Source organism: Ochotona curzoniae, unplaced genomic scaffold, assembly GCF_017591425.1.
Source record: "Ochotona curzoniae isolate NIBS_2020 unplaced genomic scaffold, NIBS_Ocur_1.0 contig_2699, whole genome shotgun sequence".
In the NCBI taxonomy this organism is placed as follows: domain Eukaryota; kingdom Metazoa; phylum Chordata; class Mammalia; order Lagomorpha; family Ochotonidae; genus Ochotona; species Ochotona curzoniae.
In genome coordinates, this window is record NW_024465561.1 from 7,409,410 (window position 1) to 7,430,625 (window position 21,216).

Below are 21,216 nucleotides of genomic sequence, written 5' to 3' on the forward strand. Positions count from 1 at the left end.
CTTCTATCCTTGAAATTTCTGATCTTGGAGAAAAACAAACAAACCTATAATTCAGTTCATGGGTAAAGCATTGAAGAAATACCCTCCTAATTACCGAAGGGAATAAATACCTGATTACTGACACCAAAAGTTAAACTATTAAGTTTCATCACCGCTATGTCCTTTTAAAGGAAAAACAGGAGGTGGGGTGGCCAGCCTTCCTACACACTGACTTTCCTTTCACAGACAACAACTTGTCCTCAAAGATCAAGCATGGAACAAAAGGTTCACCGGGCCCTGGACTGTAATTCCGCAGCCTCCTTACTCCATAGCAGGGGTTGGGGAATTGTTTCTCTGCTGACGGCCACTTTTGAATATTTGTAACACATCTGTGGGCCACACAAAATGCTCACCTTAACAATCAGCCTGCTGGAGGTGCTGGCCGAGTTAGCCAGACCCAATGAAAGCCAGACTACTTTAAATAAAGGACAATGTACAATCCCACAGCTCTTGCTGCTTTCCCAGTTGTTACTGATCTGCGTGGTTTCTTTCACAGCAGAATAAGCAATACTCCTTAACCATTCATCTTCACTCTTAAATAAAAATTGCTCCATTGCTTCGGATAACCTAAAGCCAAAGTGGTATCATTTCTTTCCAGAACATTCAAATTCTGGGGAGTTGGTGTTGTCTGGCACCCTACTGTGTGCTGGAATGTGTCCTTTCAGTTCTACTTCCGATCCAGTTCCCTGCTAGTGCCCCTGGGAAAGCAACAGAGCATGGCCCAAGTGCCCAGGCTCTGCACCCACGTGAGAGACCCAGGAGCCAAAGCCCCATCTTTGGCCTGTCCCACTCCTCGTTATTTGGCCTGTCCCACTCCTCGTTACTGTGGGCATTTGCATAGTGAGCCAGCAGATGAGAGAGATTGCTCCCTCTCTCTCTCTCTGCAACTCTGCCTTTCAAATAAATAAATACATGTTTAAAAAAAAAGTTCAAAAGCCTAATTGGCTAGACAAGCACAGCAGCTATGAAGTGATGTTAACTGAGCAAATACTAGCTTTTGTCCGTGCAAATAAGAAAAGAAAACATTAAGCTTAATTACATTCCTTTTCTTCTCCCCAGCTGCCTTAAAGTGTTCAAAGTACTAACTATCGCTTTCAGTGTAAGATTCTAATGTCAGGCCAATCTCCCCAAATCAGACTGGAGAGCCAAATCAGTAATCCACATCTAAGAACTTCATTTCCTGCATGGTTCCAAGAAGAAAAGAATGACAGAGAAGAAGAAAAAAGATGTTACTCAAAAGACTCTAAGGGGAAGGCTTCTGTGCTCCGCCCCTCTCTTTAATATACCCCAAACAGTAAAGAACGGAGGGGGGCCTAATTAGTAAAAATGCATTCAAACATGATTAATCGGTAATCTTGGCACCAGCTGTATAGAACCAAATGCTATACTTTATTAGACAGACACTTGCAAGTTTTACATCTGCTTCACGCTAAGAGAACATCTGCTTTATTCATTCAAACACTTTTCCAGTTTTACAGCAATTTATACTTTGCCTGGTGGATCATGCCAGAGAAAATGTACATCAACAAAAGTCACCGTCTGAAGAATGCAAAGCGAACAAATCCTCCGTGTTCTCATTTGCATAGGTTCCACAGGGAGAGCAACGGGGGTGGAGGGAATGGAAACATCTTATCCGAAGACAGGGACAGGCGGACAAAGGGGGACAAAAAAGAACCACATATATTTTTAAAGAACTGTGCAGCTCAAACGAACTAGTAGTTGATGTAGTAATGCAATGGGATTACTAACGGGGAAAGCAGCAAGGGAATGGTGATGACGGTTCCCAGTCAATGATCTGCATCTCTGGCAGGCATGAAGACAAGACGCTAGCAACGCACAAAAGGGTAAAGACCCCTTTTAGACAAATGACACCAGATTTGGAAAGCGAGCAGATCAAATTCGTTTTTAAGTCTCATGTAAGTAAATTTTGCTTGTATAAACTGCCCCCTCCCTCCAGAATAATTAGACTGTGGGTAGTGGAGGAGAAGCCACTGACAGATTAACTTCATGAACGTAATCTGTTTCAGAATTAGGTTAACAAATCATCTCACCAAGCAATGCGCTCGCGATGGGACAGCTGTTCTTGAAAATTCTGCACTGGCAATCGTGCCCTCTGCAAACACATTTATGGCACATACGTGGTTTATTGTCTGGTTAAATTCATGTCCATCTGTTAGAATGGAAATGGTTCTTGCCCTGGAGTTGAGAAAAGTCAGGGCATGTGAGAGCTGCCAAAGCAGCGTTTGTGAGTCTGTCAGACTGCTGCTGGAGCGACAGCACCCCCACGGGGCCACACTGAGGCGACCCGTCCTAAAGACCCCTGGCTTCGCGGGAGGAGTCAAGGGGAGGACATGCACGTTCTGCACTATCAAATAAACCAGAAAGGACAGTGAGGAATGTTAGCCCACAGGGAGAAAAGTGGCTGGAAACCAGGCGGCCTGGGTGTGTTCAGCCAAATGAGAATTACCATTTCCCATCATTAACCCGCACTGATTCGCTAGGGAAACAAAAGATCTGCATTCAGTCCGAGATCATGTTCGCGGTTCAATCAGAAAGAACAATACATCACAGGGAAAGGAAAACAGCTATCAAAGAAGCACAGGTAAGCAGTGGGAAGGATGGTCAGCCTTGTGCCTTCACCACGGACTAGCTTCGCTAGGATTCCACACCTGTAACTGGCCTCTTTCCCCTCCAATCCATCTTTCTCATTCACTCATTCATCATTTCTCTAACAGAAGCCAACAGCATTTTGTTTGTTTTTTTTTTAGAAGCCTAGTGCCAGGAATGAGTGGGTCAATGAATCTGTACCACTTCCCAATGCTCTGAGAGGCAGAGACAGTGCCCCCCACCCCAATTTACCGGCTTACTCCCCCAATACCTGCAAAGGTTGAGGAAAGGCTAGGGTGGGGCCAAAGCCAGGGCCCTGGAATGTAACCAGGTCCCTTGGGTGGGTGGCAGCAACCCAGTCACTCGTGCCATCACCACTGCCTCCCAGGATACACTGGCAAACAGCTGGTGTCAGGAGCCAGGCCTGGAATTCAAATCCAGGTACTCTGCTGACATGCATCGTACGAGTGTTAACTCCTGGGCCACACGCCTGCCAGGACAAGCATTTTCTTTCTGGAGGCAACAAAAACAAACAAAATGTCTGGCTTCACGAAATGAGCAATCTAGAGCAGAGGGAGAAAAGAACAAAGAAATATCAGGGAGGGGAAGGGAAGGAGCGGGTGTTACGCTGCCACCCGGCATACACCTGCAACCCATTTTAGAATGCCTGGTTCCAGGCCCAGCTTCCCGGTAATGCACCTGGGAGGCAGGGATTGGCAACTCAAATGCTTGGGGGTTCCTGCCACTCATTTGGGGAAACCTTCATTGACTCTCTTGCTTCTGGATGCAGTCCGGTCTGGCCCTGGCTGTTGTGGGTCTTTGGGGAGTAAACTGGTGGGCAGCAAATAAGAACACATTTTTCAGAAGCATCAGCAACATTATCACACAATGTAGATGAGTTCTAGAAGCCGTGCAAAATGTCAACCAGGTAAGGACAGGCAAGGCTGGTGGTGGGAGGAGGGCTTCACTGGCACCTGGACAGATCGCTGAAGAAGTGAGGCACTGAATCAGAGGGTACCCAAGGGAAGACCCCGCCTGTCCCATGCACCCTGGAGGACAAGAGGGAAGGATGGCCTGGGTGGGAGAGAGTAAGCATGGGCAATGAGAAAGGAGAAAAAGGTGATAAGGGCAGGAAGAGGCCATGTGGTCAGACCTGGGTTGGGACGCTGGGGCGTGAAGGGCATTGGCAGTAGGCTACGAGTTTGGTTTAGGATATGCTCAGTTGGCATGAGGAGGGCTGTGAGTGGGATTTTTAGAGGACCACACTGCCTGCTGAGTCAGACTGGATGGCAAGCTTAGGACCGGGCAGGGAAATCAAAAAGGGGGACTGTCCGGTGACCCAGCATGAGGCTGTGGAGGAGGCTGCAGGAGACGTGGCTCTCAATACCATGAAACCACAGCAGACCAGCCCTGCTTAGGGATGTAATGTGAAATGTTCCCCCACCGAGGGATGAAGCTGCAGGAGTCAGATGTTTAGTTTCGGACTGGTTAGGCCTGAAGCACTTACTGGACATCCACAGGAAGGTGGCTCCTCAGGGGACTGGTAGGAGACAGATGGTATTTAAATAGAGCTGCAGACAAGACTTCTTAGAAACCTCAGTGAATCAAAACCCGAGGGCTGAGCTCCGGGTTCCCTGCCGGAGGGCAGGAGGCTGGGCTCCGGGTTCCTTGCCGGAGGGCAGGAGGCTGGGCTCCGGGTTCCCTGCCGGAGGGCAGGAGGCTGGGCTCTGGGTTCCCTGCCGGAGGGCAGGAGGCTGGGCTCCGGGTTCCCTGCCAGAGGTCAGGAGGCTGAGCAGCAAGCAAGGGAGCCACACATTCTCCCGGCCAATGTTGTCAAGGTAAATCCAGGAGACTACGGCCAAAAATCAAGAAAACTGGGCTAATGAGTCAAGTAAAATGAGGTAGACTGCAGACTGACCACTTGATTCAGTGTCTTGAAGGTCACTGGAGATTCTCACCAGAACATTTTTTTAAATCACAATATCATAGAAAAAAGACCAACTGGCATAGGTTCAAGAGAGAAACTTTTGCCCAACTTCTTTTTTGGTGGGGGGGAAGGGGGTGATTCTGGTGCTAAAAGAGAGCAGAAACATGGGACAAGAGCTCAAGGAAAGCAGGGTCATGGAGGTTTCCCTGTAGCATGGAAGAGGGAGAACCTTCTGTCCCAGCAGTGTGTGTCGGCAGCAGGCAGGGGGATGGGGCCTCCCACACCAGGTGAGAAAAGCCAGCGCAAACAGGCAGAGCTGGGCAGAGGTCCAGGCAGATGCTGTCAGCCGGCTTCTGCTTTCCCAGCGACACCAGAGGCAGGGCAGCAGCAGCCATCAGCTGAGGCTCAAGAGCCAGGAAGGTCAAGTGAGGGTCTGGGGGGGAAGAAAAGGCTGTGGCAGATTGAAGGGAGCACCACAGGACTGCCAAGTAACACACGGGTTCCTCCTTTTCTGTTACTTCCAATCTGACAAACTGTAACATATTGTGGCTTCCGTGTATTTAATTTCATACCCTGCTAACTTCTGAATTTTCTCACTGCTCGTTATATTTTTTTCAGATCATTCTCTCAGAGCTTCCATGAATACAGTCATGTCATCTGCAAATAATGATTTTCTTTCTTTCTTTTCCACGTTCACATTTTACTTTGCTCATGCTGGGCTGACTGGCACTTGCCAAGCAGTGCTAAGTGACAGCAGTGACAGCGGAGAGCGCTGGCATGGGATACACTTCTAATGGGGCGCTGTCCAATTCATTAGTCTCTAACTGCATATGCCTACTGAAATGTGGTTGAAATAGAAAAGCCAGTAGTTCCTCCATTCCTGGACACACTTGGCCAGCTGCTGAAGCATTCGGCCGGTCAGTGTCGATGAAGACCTTCCCGTGTTCACAGACAGTTCTACTGAGGAGCTGCTGCTGTGCTGGGTAAGTTGGCACAGTCTGAGCTGTGTGTGTGCGCTGTATTTAAAAACAAAATGCAACGATTCTTTTAACAGGTTATCAGGATTGAGTTCACACACATACAATTCAGCCACTTAAAAGTGGCTTCACAGGTGATCCATTTCAAAACTGCCAAATCACACACCATCGTGTGGCATCGGCACCTCACTCATGTTGATGGGCATCTGGGTTGTTTCTACTTCTGGACTCTTACAAACATGCTTCTATGAACCATCACGCACAAGCGTTAGTGTGGACACATTATCACTTTCCTTGACTACTCAGAACAGCGGGGATTCTATGCAAAGCGTAGGTGTAACTGTTGAGGAATGGCTAGGCTACTTTCCAAAGCAGCGCTATCACTGAAAATCCCTACCAGTCATGGAAAAGGACTCCAACTTGTCTAGATCTTTACCAACATTTGTTATCATCTTTTAAGCATTTTTTAAGTATTTAAATACATATTTAATAATTTCACCTTTATACTTAACTTTAAGATATTTACTTATTTGGAAGAATGATAGAGACAAAACAAGGGTTCTTCCTTCCTCAGGTTCACTCCTCAAATGGTCTGTGCCCAGAGCAAGCTAGGAACCAGGGCTGTATCCTGGTCTCCCATATGGAGGGCAGTGTTCCAAGACCTGGGCCATCTTGCACTGCCCTCCCAGGCACATTAGCAGGAAAATGGACTGGAAGCTGAGCAATTATATTCCAACTCCAGTGTTCAGATATGGGATGCTGGCTTCCTAAGTAGCAGTTTAGCCAACGGTGCTACAACCCCAGCCCTTGTCTTTTCTACTATTACAGTCCTACTGGTGTATCTTAGACAGTTTATAAGGGTAAGCACCTTTTCCCGTTCTTTCACTGAATGTGATGCTAGGTGTTGTTAGCAAATGCTCCTTATGGGGCCGAGGCTCACTGCTGGTCCTAGGTAGCTGAGTGATTTTACACTTTCACACATCTACAGGAAGGCACATTGATTTAACAAGTCTTTGAATAGTAAATAAAAAATTAGCCTGCTACAGATTCGTAGAATTTTTAGTCCCATCTCTGGCATCTTGGCAGATCCAGACCAAATAAATTCTGTAGGCATTATATGGCCTGAGGGTGGATGTTCCCCACCCCAGTATAGAGCTTGAACAGTTGCCCAACACGTATGCTTTCCAGCTGTGGACAGCCTTCTGTTTTTGATCTTACGGAGACCAGCAGGGAATGAGGACTGCAGGGGTTGGCTCAAGGAACCCCATCTCTGGGGCTAGGTGCACGGGATTTGAATTTTAACTATCAGAGCTGATGAAAGAAGTGTCCTCGGGCAAGCCCTTTAACTCTTCTGAATGCCCTCTATACCTTCTAAAATAAACAATCTATGAGATTTTAGGATTTAAAATTATGATCTATGTGTGTAACGTATACACACACATATAAATATGTATGCACTCACCCAGTATTTGCCTGGTTTGGTATTCTCATACACTATCTAGATGTTGAAAAATAACAAAAACTATCCAAGATACCAGGCAGACAGATGGTAATTCTAGAAGAAGCAGAGACATGAGGGATAAGATGCACGCATTCACTCAGAGTTCCGGAAGGAAAGAGCAAACACAATCAAGGTGGTATCTGAGGACAGCACACTGCGCGAGGCTGAGGTGTTGGAGACGCAATCCCCAGGGCACGGTGCGGGAGGTGGAACCTCTCGTGGGTGACCAGCTCACAGATGAGACTGGGGCTGCCGTGCCCCCAGCAGTAGGCTCCTGATGCAGGACGAGCCTGGCCTCCTGCCCCTCCTGCCCCTCCTGTCACGCACACGTGCCCTTGCGTCACAGGAAGAGGCATCAGCTAGGCCATCGCTGGATGCCCGATCCCTGACCTTGGAACGAACGAATTTGTTTCTTAGACTTTACAAAAGGGACCTCGAAGTCAGAGGGTTTGCGATTCATGTCATTGTTTTCGTAACACACATTTGCACTAGCTGGATGCTCATTTACATAGGTATCAATAATTTTTTGTATGAAAATATATTTATCTTTGAATTCCATTAACTTCTTGAAGTTTCTTCATATACTATTCCCATCTCCTGACTCTTCAATTTTAAATGAAAAATTCTGGCTGCTAGGTATAAAATCAAAATGAATCCATCATCTTTCACCCATCTCATTCCTCTTCTAATTACTGTTGTTGTTGTAACATTATTACATATTATTAATACACTGTTTATTATCATAGACATTTTGTTCTGTAAGTTTTTAAATAAATAGTATTAGTCCTGGAGTGGATTTTTTTAAGTAATTTATTGGAAAGGCAGTTTCATAGGAAAGACAGCTCCCATTTCCTGATTCAATCTCCAAACAGCCAATGCACTTGTGGCTGTGCGCTGTCCAAGCCAGGAGGCTCTACCTCCACGCAGGTCGCCCTGCGGACGCCAAGGGCTCAAACATCTGGGCCATCTTCCACTGCCTTCCCAGGGGCGTTAGCAGGGCAGGAGATGGGAAGTGGGGCAACCGGGACTGAAACCGGCACGTGTATGGCATTTGTCTGGCAGCAGCTTAACTCACTGTGCCACAATGCCAGTCCTATTCTATAATACTTAATCTTATAGTAAATACATTTCAGCCCTACTGACAGTCTACTTTTTTTTCCTATTTATCCCTTGCCTAAGTGAATTTTTCCTTTTCTGTTTCAAGTGTTCTTAAAAATTGCATTTTTCAAAATCAACAGTTTACACGGTGCTTCTACATACAGTGGCCGAATTAAAATGTGAAAATCACTTCATAAATTATGAGAGTATTCTCTACATCTCCTTCATGGCCTTTGAAGATGAAATGTCACCCTGGAAAAGCTGGGAGCCCGGTGGTACTGGTAGCTTTGAGAGGGATGAGGCGTGTGGGAAGGGCAGATCAGGCATGAAGCACGGATGGCAACAGGGACACGGAGGTCTGGCTCTCCTTCTGCCGGGGACGAAGGGCTGCGCAGGGAGGCAACAGCCTGCTGCCCGCCCCTCCAGGGTGACCAGATGGCAGAGTAATGTTCTAAGGTTCAAGTCCAGCCATCACAGAAGGCTATACCATGCCAATGATTCCTCTAGGCTGATTATTCCTGGAACCCATGACTCTCCAATGTATCAATTCAATTTTTCTTTTACTTTTGGAAACCTGTTTTGGTTCTTGCGAGGCCCACGCGAGGCGCTCACTGTGCTCTGCCCTCCCCAGTGGGTACTTTGTGGCCACTGCCTCGGATGTCTGTTCTCATCACACCCGCCCAACGTTTCTCCACCTGTGCTTTCTGCAGATTCAGGGATCCTGTGTGCTGTATCCAGTAATGCTATTTCTTACCCCAAGTTCTGCCAGCTAATGTTCTTTTTGTTAGCTTCCTGGACTTCACTGAAGAACATAAAATCTGCTTGCGTCTCTGTTTTGAATTAAACTTTCAGAGTGGTATCTTTGAGGAAACTTCAAAAACCTTGTGGAAAAGGTAAGCTTTGGGGCAAGGATTTAGCTTAACTGTCAAGATGCCCACATCGGAACCTGAGTTCAATACCCCGTTCTAGGGGCTGGAACTATGGTGTAGCAGGTAAAACCACTGCTTGCAACACCAGCATTCCACAGGAGTACCAGTTTGAGTCTTGGCTGTTCTACTTCTGATCCAGCTCTCTCCCAATGTACAGCAGGAAGATGACCCAAGTGCTTAGGCCCCTGCACCCACCAGGGAGACCTGGAAGAAACCCTGGGCTCCTGGCTTTGGTCAGGCACAGCATTGACCGTTAAGGCCTTTTAGGGAATGAAGCAGTGGATGGGGTGTGCATGTGTGTATGTGTGTGTGTGTACGCACAAACCTGTGTGTAACTGTGACTTTCAAATAAAATAAATCTAAAAAAACAAAACTGTAGCTCTAACTCCTGATTCCAACTTCCTGCTGACATGCAGCCTGGCTGGCTGCAGATGACGGCTCAGGAGACCCGGACCTAGCTCCCAGCTCCTGGCTGCGACCCCACCCAGCTCCGGCCATGAAGGCATCTGGGGAACTGTCTGGCTTATGGGAGCTATGTTTGCTTCTCTTTCAAAGCAAAAGCTTACTTTAGTGCAAAAAAGAATTCTGAAATGCATGCACGCCTGGAATCTTTCACAGGTTCATGAAAAACAGCTGTTATGACCCATGCACAAATTTCAAAATTATTTTGGATCAAAATAACTTTTTATTATTTAAAAGGCAGAATTACAGAGAGAGAATGAATGTTGTCATATCTGCTGATTACCTTGCCAAGTGGTTATTAAAGGCCAGTGCTGGGCTGGGCCAAAGCCATGAGCTGCTTCTGGGTCTCCCACACGGATGCAGGGGGGTCAACCAACTTCCACTATTTTCCCAAGTGCATTCACGGGGGGCTGGATCACAACGGGAGCGATCTGGATCACACTAAAGTCCATACGGGATGCTGGCCCTGCAGGCTGAGGCTTAACGTGCGATGCCACAACACGGACCCCAAGATAAGACAAAAGATTTATTCATTTATTCCAAGGGCGGAGTTACAGAGGAAGGGAGAGACAGGGAATCAAGCCTGAGATCTTCCATCCTCTGGTTCACTCTCTAAATGGCTGCAACTGTCAGGGATGGGCCAGGGTGAAACCACCTCTTCAGACACTGCCTTGACTGTGTTTTCTCTCTCCTTCTAGAACTCTGAACGAATGTGTGTACCTTCTCCCTCGTGTCTCTGTTCTCTTTTAGGTTTACTGTCTGTCTGCCTTGCACCTTGGATGGTTTTTGTTATTTTCCAAACTCTGTATGGTGGCTGAGAATACCAAAGCCGACAAATCCTGACTTACTGTTTCCGGGGGAAAGGTGAGTCTGTACATGCAGACGTAAGCAGATGTTCCTATACAGGAACCTGGAGCTCCACCCAGGTCCCTGATTCTTAGGCATTTCTGACTGTTGTCAAGTTCTGACTACACCAGCCCCCGGTGGGAAGTTCACGTGGGGGAAGGGCCAGGGACGGAGTCTGACTTATGATGCGGGATGGTTTACAAGAGCGACTCCCTCCATCTTCATTACTGTCTGGAGAGACGACATCTTCAGAGGCTCAGAACCAAGCTGTCTCTATTCCTCCTGATGGGCTCGTCTCTGCAATCCGCCTGTCAGTCCTCCTCCCTGCTTCTCCCTCACATCACAGCGTGTCCAGGAGAGCTGCTTCTGGACATGGCCCCAACTCAGGAAAATTCTGCCTTTGCAAGGGTTATTAAGTGCGTGGCTCTGACACTCCTCTGCGAGCATCCTTCTACACGCCAGCATGTCTCACCAGATCTGGCAGCTCTCGCATTAGAGAACTGTTGGGTTCAGAGAATGGGGGGGCTGCTGCTTTTCACGGTCCTCGGTAGGAAAATGAGGCCTGACCTATTTATGTGGCCACTTTAAAGCGAGATGCAAGCAAGGTTAACGACCCAATTACAAAGAATCTACAGATCCAAAATTGGGAAGCATGGAAATGAGTACAGCGGCTCTAAAAAGTATTAAAGTGATGTAACCATATCTATCTATATAGTGAACGTGAAAGTTTCATGAAGGTATCAAAACTTTGGAAAATAGGTAAAATTGGAACACATGGAAAAAGCATGAGTTTGCATATCAGAGAAAGCAGATGACATAAGCTGTACACTGGGGTCATACATCCTTATCCACACACAGGGTGAGGAACAGCAGGGAGAAATGAAAGTTTCTGTTAAGGCTACAGAGGATGAGGGCAGTCTTTCACTGTAAATATCCGTTCCTGTCACAGTACACTTTGCACAATTAAGAAAAAAAATACGCAATGCATGTCTAAAAAATGAAAGATCGAGGTCTGTTGTTACAGTGTCTGCTAACCACAAATCATTACAAATGCTCGCCTGGCTTCCCTGCTCGCTGGAGCAAAGAGCAGCCTGCATTTAATGGATCAGTTAAAGTGACCGGGTTCCAGAGACAGGCAGATTAGATAAAATATGCACAAATACACCTAGCACAGTACCTAGGACACAGCATTCAACTCAGGGTGTTTAAAAAAAAGTCTATGCCCAGTGTTGTGGTGCAGTCGGTTAAGCCACCATATGCAATGCCAGCATCCCACATGGGCATTACAGTTCAAATCCTGGCTGCTGTTCCACTTCCAATTCACTTCCCTGCCCATGTTCCTAGGAAACTAAGTGATGATGGTCAGAACGCTGCCACTGACCTGAGAGACCCAGCTGGAGTTCCTGGCTCCTGGCTTCGGCCTGGCCCAGTCCCAGTGGCTGACTCAGACCTTCGGGGAGTGAAAGAGCGGGTGGAAGGCCTCTCCCTGTCTGTTAACTACCTGACAAATAAATAAGTCTTCAAAATTTTGTTCTGGTACTTGCAATTTCCAAGCAAGGATAATTTTATCCAATGGCTTAGATAGCTAGAAAGTAACTTTTTAATATTAAAAGATACTCTGGGAAAGGATAGCACAAAAAGACTTTTTATGATCACTTCAGGTCAGAATCTGTACCTCAGACTTTCAAGTCGCTGGTTCAGATGGCTTCTCACTTTCAAATACTAGAAAGTTTAAAGAAAATAGTAATTTCTAGTACATAAACTCAAAGTGCACTTTACCTGCTTTATGAGCAGTTAAATATGACTAATTCAAAATTTTCAAAAGTATTTTCATTAAAAACTAGTTTAGCAGTTTTGATGATAAATTATAGCCTACAAGCACAAAAATGGAAACCAATTTATCATTCTCAAATATTCCCCGATTCCTAATATGAAAGCGGCATGTTAGAAGAGCCCATTACGAGGACATAATGTACTCTGAATATGAAGCTTTCCTCTGGCTAAGGTCTTCCTTCGATCAATAACGGCCACAACTTTCAATTGCTTATTGACAGAAAATGTACATGGACCTTAAAGTTCAAGTAATTAAGACTGTATAAAGAGACTAGCTCGATTCTTGAGTTTCCCTAGCCACACTTCCAGTGTCCGACAGCCACATGTGGTCCACGGCTGCTGTGTCACTCACTCCAGATGCACAAGGTGCCTTGCACTCAGAGCTCCGTGGGACAGAGTGCATTCAGACCATCTGGACAGAGCAATGAAGCAAGCGCCTGTGCAGGGGGATCATCAGGATTGAGTGGTGGTTGCAGTATTAGACGACCCCCTCCGGTGATAAAGGGGGGAAGAAGTCTGACATAGTAAATACAGAGGAATAAAATACAGTCCGACTCAGCTCCACTGAAAGCCGCAGGGGACAGAGATGGGGGTGGGGAGAGACCTGTGAGGGAAGAGCTTGTGTCACAGCTTCCCAGATGGTAGAGGAAGCACACACAGAAACTGGCCTAGCTTCTCTTTTTCTCATTCTACACCCTTCTGACACAATCTCGCCCACACATCCCCCAAGCTGCGTCCATTTCCAACACAGATGGGACTGCTGGCTTAGGATCCATGCTGCCAGCTTCCTTCACCCCCATCTCTCTGCTGGGACTGCTTTAGAAGTAAGTGCCTCATTGCCCAGCCAGCCCTGAACTCACCTCTTCCTGTCTTGCCCCCACTCGGCTCTTTATCCCTACTCCTGCATGGGGAGCTTCCCAATGCTGAGTGTTTCTGCCCCCGCTCTGAGCAGTGTATGCCCCAGACCGACTCTCATGGTTTGTGTTAACAGGTGGCTTGGGGGTGGCCCTGGTTTGCGTCAGGAGGGGCATGTGGCCTGATCCCAGCTGGAAAGGACGACAGAAGCTCTGTGTTGGGGACCTTCTCTTGGATCTTGCCCAACACATCTCCTGTAAAACTGTCATCACAGTCCCTTCCTGAGTCCTGGGAGCCACTCTGGTGATTTACTGCGCCTGAGCAGGGGGTGGGAGCCGGAGAACTGGCAGACAGCTGTTCAGAGGAGAGGGTCACCTGTGGACCCCAACACTTGCAACAGGTGTCTGAAGTGAGGGCAGCTTTGAGGAGCACGGCGTCCTCAACCTGCGGAGCTCGGCCCGACTCTGGGTAGCTGGGTGTCGGGAGCTGCTGCACCTCCCACTGGGCTCCCATGTCCACCCACCATTTAGCAGCTAATGGGCCAAAGCAGGTCAGCCTGACAACTCACTCTCCACAGCCTTCGACACAATGAGTTACTCCACGGCTCTTGACTCTTCACTTCCCTCCAACTCTGCCTGGCTAATAAAACCACACATGGCTTGACTGAGTGTTGGGGCTATACCGGGCTCCTCCATGCTCACACAGTTACAGCCTAGGTGCCTTCTCTGACAGCTGGAATTTCTCCTGCTTGTCCTGAAGTGGTAGGCTTCACTTCCCCATTCCAAGTGACCTCCTAGTGGTCATCCTATCGCCAGTTTGATTTCCACCACAAGATTTTGTTTGTTTGTTTATGAATTGCTTTACCTTTTCATTGGAATTGAGTTCCAAATTATACTCAAGGCTGTATGCCTCCCCCTCTATCTGGCACAGAGAAGACATCCATTTACTGTACATTATTTGGATATTCAGCTATTACTGAAACCACTAAATTGATTCTCTCAGCAGTTTCCCATGACATCAACTTTGCCAGATTGGTACCCCCACACTGAAGCCAGAGCCATCTTTCTAACCTCCTGATGTGATGACATCACTGCCTCTTTAAACCAGGACTCGGCACCACATTCAGACGAGACACGGAGGACAGGTCTCTGTGGTCTGGCCTTGGACCCCATCGTCAGCACAAGCCCTCTCCCTGGCTGTCCTCCTGCCATGCTGAAATGCCGACTCCACTTCCACCCTCCAGGTTGTCGTCTTCTGAATTTCCGTGGCATGTCTCATCTTTCCTCTCTTGTCAGCCAGGCTCACGCTTACTCATCCTGCAGGACCTCTTACCATCACCGCCTCTAGAAAAGCTTCCCTGGTCTTCCGAGTTGGGGTTCTGTGACGTTCCATCTGCAGGATGGTCTCTCTCACTACGAGCCTATATCCTTCTCCAGAGTGTAAGCTTCCTGGCACCAGGGCCTTGACTTACCCAACAAGTAAAGGAGCATATTGTAAGTGCTCAACAGATATTTACTGAACTCCTTATAATGCCGGAAAACTTCCTGGAAAATCCCAAAGTCTCTGTGATTCCTCCCAGGATCTCCAATGCGACTCAGAGAACAAGAACTCAGAAAACGCTAGCTAAAAGTATAATGATATCCTTGACCCAGCGCAAGGAGAGAGGGGAATTAGAAAGGCACGGGTTTCGTGAGCACTGACAATATTAGCGAGGCCACTAATAATCTTGAAGCTGAACAGCTAAACTTGCAGTGTATCAGGCAGCAGTTGAGGTGCCTTTTAGACTGAGCTGCCGCGAGTTACGTCTGCATCCTATAGGAGAGTGCTGGTATGAATCCCAGCTGCTCTGCTTCCAAGCCAGTGTCCTGCCAGCATGCCTAGGAAGGCAACAGATGCCAGCTGAAGAACCTGGGGTCCTGCTGCCCACACGGGCGATCCAGATGGTGTTCTGGACTGCTGGTTTCAGTCTGGTGCAGACCCATCTTTTGTGGGCATTTATGAAGTGACTGGCGACTGTGGATGAACTATCTTTCTGTGTACCCCGTCACTTTGGTTTTCAAAAACAATAATAAATAAATCTTTCCACATGCTGTTCTGGTGTATAACTGTGGCTCTATGCCCACTCAGGCATATTCAGCCCTTATTCAAAATACCTGTGTTAGTTAAGTAGGCAACATGCTGTTTAAAGCTAGGGACTTCAAAATACTACTTTAGAGATATTTAGAAATATTGAGTAAAATTTTTCTTGACAAGGAAAACTACCAATTACCACCGAACAATAAGAATTATTATCCTTCAATGCCTTGCTAACTTGAGTAAATATAAATACATAGACACATGTGATATCTTTAGGTTGATACAACTGATTCCAAAAATAAACTAAGAAGCAGGCATCTGGTACAATTTAGATACTATTTGGGACATGTGCATCTGCCATCAGCTAACTAGTTCCAAATCTCTTACAAATCTCAGCTCTACCGTTCATACCAGCTTCCTGGTATGCTCACTCTGAGAGGCAGCAGGTGATGGCTCAAGAAACTGGGTCCCTACCACCCAACGTGGGATAACTAGAATCAATTCCTGTCCCAGCCGTTGTGCGTTCTTAGGGAGTGACTGTTTCACAAATAGATAAATCAACCATCCTAGAAGTTATCTGAGGAAATGATATGCCATTCAAAGTGGCTTCCTTGGCAGGCTCGTTCCAATAGGACCAAAAGCACAAGATGCTGCAGAAAACTCCTCAGGAAGTGCCTGTGGACAATGCATCGATTCCCTTTCCTTTTTAAAATTGTATTCACTTATTTAAGAAGCAAATAGAGTGAATTTCCATCTCTTGGTTCACTCACTCACCAAATGTTCCCCAAAGAGGATGCTGATGCCAAAGCCACAAACTCAATCCAGGTCTCCCACATAAGTGAGAAGGTATAAATGATTTGTGCCATCACTATTGCCCCCAAGGGTCTGCGTTAGCAAGGAAATAGAGTCAGGAGCCAGGGGCTGATGTCAAACTCAGGTAACCCCAATATGGGGATATGTATCTTAAATGTTAGGACAAATGTCTGCCCCAGGATCAGTTCTTCTGAAAGTTCTCATAAAAAGGATAAATTTGGGGCTTTGAAAAGGCAAATATTTATCTTTGCATGCAAGTAGTAATTACAAACCATGGTTAGTAAATAAAAGATCAGAAATATGAAGGTACTTCAACAAATTCACAGAAAATGAAGCCAGAAGATTACTTGGGTGTAAAAAAAAAAATATATATCTGTAATGCAAACACATGCAGGGTCCCCAGAAAGTTTACAGGAAACGGACGACATGAAAAAGCTGTGCATCAAAACAAACTTACTATCTACCTATTTACAGTGCACTTGAGAGGCAGAGACAGTAAACAAGAGAGCGCGAGCGGACCAGCAAGCGAGCGAGCGAGAAAGGAAGAGAGAGCAATCCCATTTGCTGGTTCACTGAATTTTCCAGCTGTGGCTACTGCGGACATTTAAGTGAAATAAGACGGAAGATAAAACTTTCTCTTTTCGGGCCCGGCGCGGTGGCACAAGTGGTTAAAGGTCCTCGCCTTGCACGCCCGGGATCCCATATGGGCACCTGTTCTAATCCCGGCAGCCCTGCTTCCCTTCCAGCTCCCTGCCTGTGGCCTGGGAAAGCAGTCGAGGACGGCCCAAAGCTTTGGGACCCTGCACCCGCGTGGGAGACCCGGAAGAGGCTCCTGGCTTCGGATCGGCATAGTATCGACCCGTTGCGCTCACTTGGGGAGTGAATCATCGGATGGAAGATCTTCCTCTCTGTCTCTCCTATCTGTATATCCGCCTTTCCAATAAAAAAAAAATAATAATAAAAATAAATCTTTAAAAAAATAAAAAAAACTTTCTCTTTTCATCTCTCCCCCTCTCTCTGTCACTGCATCTTTCAAACCAATAATCTTTTTTAAAGAAACCATAATTTGGAAACATGACTTTTAACTTTCTTCTTTCCCTCCTATTGAAGCCAATTGGAAAAAAAAATTACGCTGTGACTCAATTTGTACACACATTCAAATAATAACTAGATCACAGAGCAACGTTCTGTGATGTGCCATATCATCTTCTATTTCATTCCATCAAGAAACATTCATTGCAACAATTTCATAATCTAGTTTGGAAAAAAAAAAACAACCTGTAGTTTAGAGTGACTGTTCTATAATCAGAATAAGTCCATGAAAAACAGAAAACACACACTTGATGATAAAAACTGCAAAGCCTCGAGATAACTTGTAGCAAAAGCACAAGGTGGTAGTCACGCATCTACTTAACAACAGGCAACACTGCTGAGTCCGATGTTACACAGCAAGCACAGAAATCCCGTACCTTAATATTAGAAAACCACAAGTCATTCTCATGTAACGTTGCAAGGTAGACGGACGTGAGAAGCCCCATGCAAAGGGCCACGGTCCCACCAAATGTAAAGGACACGATCTTCCATAATCTTCCGTTGGAACAACCTTTCAGAAAAACAGAACAGTATGTGGGTGAATGAGAGTTCAGAATTCCCAGACGCCTGCCGATGGTGAGACGTCTCCGGTCACCAGCCATCTGAAGCTCCTGTGACCCCATCAACCTGTTCTCACTCACTTATTACAGATGCTGCTCCACCTTAACTCACTTCCAGATAGTAATAATTAAAAAAAAAAAAAAAAAAGGGAATATCTCAGTGGCAAACATTCAGGACAGGGACAGGCAATACAAGAGAAGAAAAAAAAAATCGGCAAAGAGATGTTCAAATTCATTTAAATTCACTGGAGTAAAAGAAAAATGCAAATCAAATCGATGTACTACACTTTAAAACATTTTGGCCAACCCGATAGCATCTTAACAAGGAATTAGTGAAGTTCCACTGCGGCCACACAAGGGCATATTATACAGTGACGATATTTTTTTAAATAAACTGATTCACGTTTGGGAACAAAAGCAGCAACCTGCAAAACAGCACAAAGATCTTCCTTCCTGCAGAGCTCCAGATGAATGCTTCTGGGGACCACTGTGTGGGGAACACAGACGGCGAGATCCGCACCGCCAGCGCCCGCACCGCAGCGACCACACCGCCCATGCCCGCACCACCGCGCCCACACCGCCAGCACCCGCACCGCAGCGCCCGCACCGCCAGCGCTGCTCAGAGGCGTCATTCCCTTCTTTTTCCTCCTTCCTTTACTTCTCAGGGTTTTAAAAAAAAAAAAAACATTCTGACATGAATAAATACATCTTTGGTAAAGCGAGTACTCTTCCAAATTATATTTCAATACAAAAGGAAGACAAAACTGCTAAGTGCTTTGTCCACAGCCCAGCAGCTGCCACTTTGAACTGGGTGACAGCTCCCTGATACAATCAACAATAAAAGGGCAGATTATTATTGGGCTGTTTCCCTGAGTCATTTTACTAGCTCTGGCTGGTAAGAACTAACATGGCTGCAGAGAACATAAACTATGTCATACATCCCAAACAGCCAAGTTTCAGCCTTCTTTTAAAATCCCGACTTTGTTTGCAACTCAGCAGGCAAGAAGCTGGTCGGGAAAGCCATGTGATGTATCCCTTACCAAATCTTCAGTATTACAGAAGCAATTTCCCAAGAACTCACCACTCTCTCTCACCCTCCTCCCAAAAAAGAAGGGGAAAAAAAAAAAACCTCAGAAGCCTCACTGAAAATAAAGAGAATCTCTTTGTCTTTCAATACTTTAGTGAATTGAGATGAATTGAGGAATTCAGCCATGAAGGCAAAGATGACTAAGTGAACACCAAACCCAAGCCAGAAAAGACAGAAATAGTCTAGAATATGATGGGGAAAAACATTGTTCCAGAAAGTCAAAGAATCAGACGATAGGACCAGAAGGTGACAGGTGACGAACCAGTGGTCTGCCCTGCCAGGGCCAAGATAACCAGAATCAGAATGTGGGGGCACTGGAACCCATTCCCCAACTCCAACCTCTCATCCAAGTGTGCCCCTGTTGGAAAGCATTTTCATTTGAAGGAATAAAAGCAAACCAAAACACGGTGTAAGTTTAAACCACTTACCAGATGGCACCGCATTTTCTAACTTCACATGTTCCTCTTGTTCTGGAAAATGCTCAGAAACTTCTGTGGTTTTTACTTCTTTTCTCTGCCGGACGGCGGACAACATCCTGTCAAAGACCTACGTGCATCGTTCTCCCAGGCACTCCTACAAACAACATTAGACGTGAATGGCCGGCAGTCAGGACCCTCCCTCCCCCCCCAGCACCCTGTTCTCACCTGCGCTCAACCAGTGCACCTGTGTCTACCCTGCAGCCACAACCTGGGCAGTTATGTAACCACCAGAGGTGGCACCTGCGGCACAGTGGGCCCCTGCCAGGAGCCAGGACACACCCACCAGCTCCTGCCCTTCTCCCAGGAAGCTCTGGACCCCTAATCTCTTCCCTAAGGGCCAGTTGTCACACAATTACGTAACTTTCCACCGTTGCTCAGGCACTAGTGGCTCCTTTGTCTCTCCCACACAGCTGACCACGTGGGAATCTTCAAGAGTAAATTTGTTGACAAAGCAGGCTTTTGAAGAACTGAGATATTTTGTCTCAATTCTAACCCTAGTAGTTCTCTCCTGAAGCCTGGGGGACAGAGCGGTGCTGCCGGCGGGGGTGTACTAATCAGGGCAGCTGCTTTTCCTGGGGAGCAGCAGCCGGGTTTGGAAGCCGCAGGTGGGAGGCGGGGGTGCACTGGCAGTGAGTAAGCCGGTTCCAGTCTCCCCAATAATGAACAATGCGTTCCTAATTACAAAACACAACCAGAAGCCTGACACGTTTATTTTCAACAGTTTATTCATTCCTAAAGGGAAAAATAACCTGCTGGACAGAACAGACCAACGTGATGCAAATCATCAAGTCCTTTGCCACCAAGCATGGCAATTAGCAGAGCCTGGAGCAAGGTGGGAGAAGACGCCAGCATGGGCTCGTTAAAATCATCACCCAGGCGCCCGAATCCGTAAGTCATAACCTCAGGAAGCAGTTTTTTAAATTCCATTATTTCCTACCTTGTACCCAGAGAAGACAGAAAGCCAACAACTACGGAAGGGGTCAGGATGCGCCACAGTCCCACCCAACTACGAAACAAAGTTGCTGCACAAATCAACAGGGAAGTGTTTGCAAAAAGACCTTAGCCGAGAGCTCCCCACGATCCAGTCCCCCCCCTCCAGGCTGTGCATCCCCCCCAACCTGGGCGCCGTGGGTTCCAGGAGCTGTGCACCTGCACACCACCTGCACGCGCAGCACCTGGCGCCTCACACCTGGGTGCCCAAGAACTTCAGTCCTGGACTCGAGAGCTCCCAGGCGGGAGAGCGCGACCGCGAAGGTCCGAGCCCCGGCCCTCCCTCCGCCTCCACGGACAAGTCGCCCCACCAACTTCCTCGCTTCCTCCGCCTCCACGGACAAGTCGCCCCACCAACTTCCTCACTCGTGACTTCCAGGCCCCGAACCCGCCTGTCGCGCGGGGGACACCGGTGGCGCTCCGGACGCCCCGGGTACCACGGCCGCGCCTCCCCGGGCAGCTCGCGACGCGGCGGGGCTGGCCGGAGACTCCAGCTGGGCAGGACGCAGCCAGCCGGCCGGCCGGCCGCCCCGGGGAACCCACGCGTCCCCTCGCGCGCCCCGACACGCAGCCACAGACCTGCGGCCTCAGCCGTCCTCACGCGCGGCTCCGGGCGGGGAAGCACGGGGAGGCCGGCCGGGCCTCGGGGGCGGAGCCGCACGGCGGGCCGCAGCAGGCGCGCCGCGAGGACAGGGAGGAGCAGCCGGCAGCAGCGGCGGCGGCGCTTTGTGCCACACGCTGCAAATGGCGGGGAGGGGTGTGTGCGGAGGCTTGGAGGGGCGTCGACCGCCCTGAGGAAGGGGCGCGCCGGGGAGGCCGGGCCGCCGCCGCCGCCGCACCCATAGGCCCGAGGAGCCGTCCGTCAAGGCGAGCCCCCGCCCCGTCTCGTGCGGCGCCGGCCGGAAGGAAGAGGCGCACTTCCGCCCACGGTCTTGGCTGCTCGGAGCATCCGCTGGTGCAGCGGCCGTGGTCAGCGGAACGGGGCAACTTTTCATTAAGGCGCACCCGGGCGCCCGTCCCCGCGCCCCGGCCGGCGGGCTTGGCA

At 48.0% G+C, this 21,216-nt stretch overlaps 1 protein-coding gene across 2 annotated transcripts in view; it reads right to left on the bottom strand.

Moving 5' to 3' along the window:
* The window catches only part of DPY19L3 (dpy-19 like C-mannosyltransferase 3), a 75,416-nt gene extending 54,523 nt beyond the window's left edge, over positions 1-20,893 (bottom strand). For both annotated transcript variants that reach the window (XM_040976490.1, XM_040976489.1), the window contains exons 1-3: positions 20,751-20,893; positions 19,131-19,275; positions 17,433-17,566 (exon numbers count right to left, since the gene is read on the bottom strand). In XM_040976490.1, coding sequence (XP_040832424.1) covers positions 17,433-17,566; positions 19,131-19,236 — 240 coding nt within the window. In that variant the 5' untranslated portion in view covers positions 19,237-19,275; positions 20,751-20,893. The remainder of the gene's footprint in view (positions 1-17,432; positions 17,567-19,130; positions 19,276-20,750) is intronic.
* Positions 20,894-21,216: the final 323 nt, after the last annotated feature.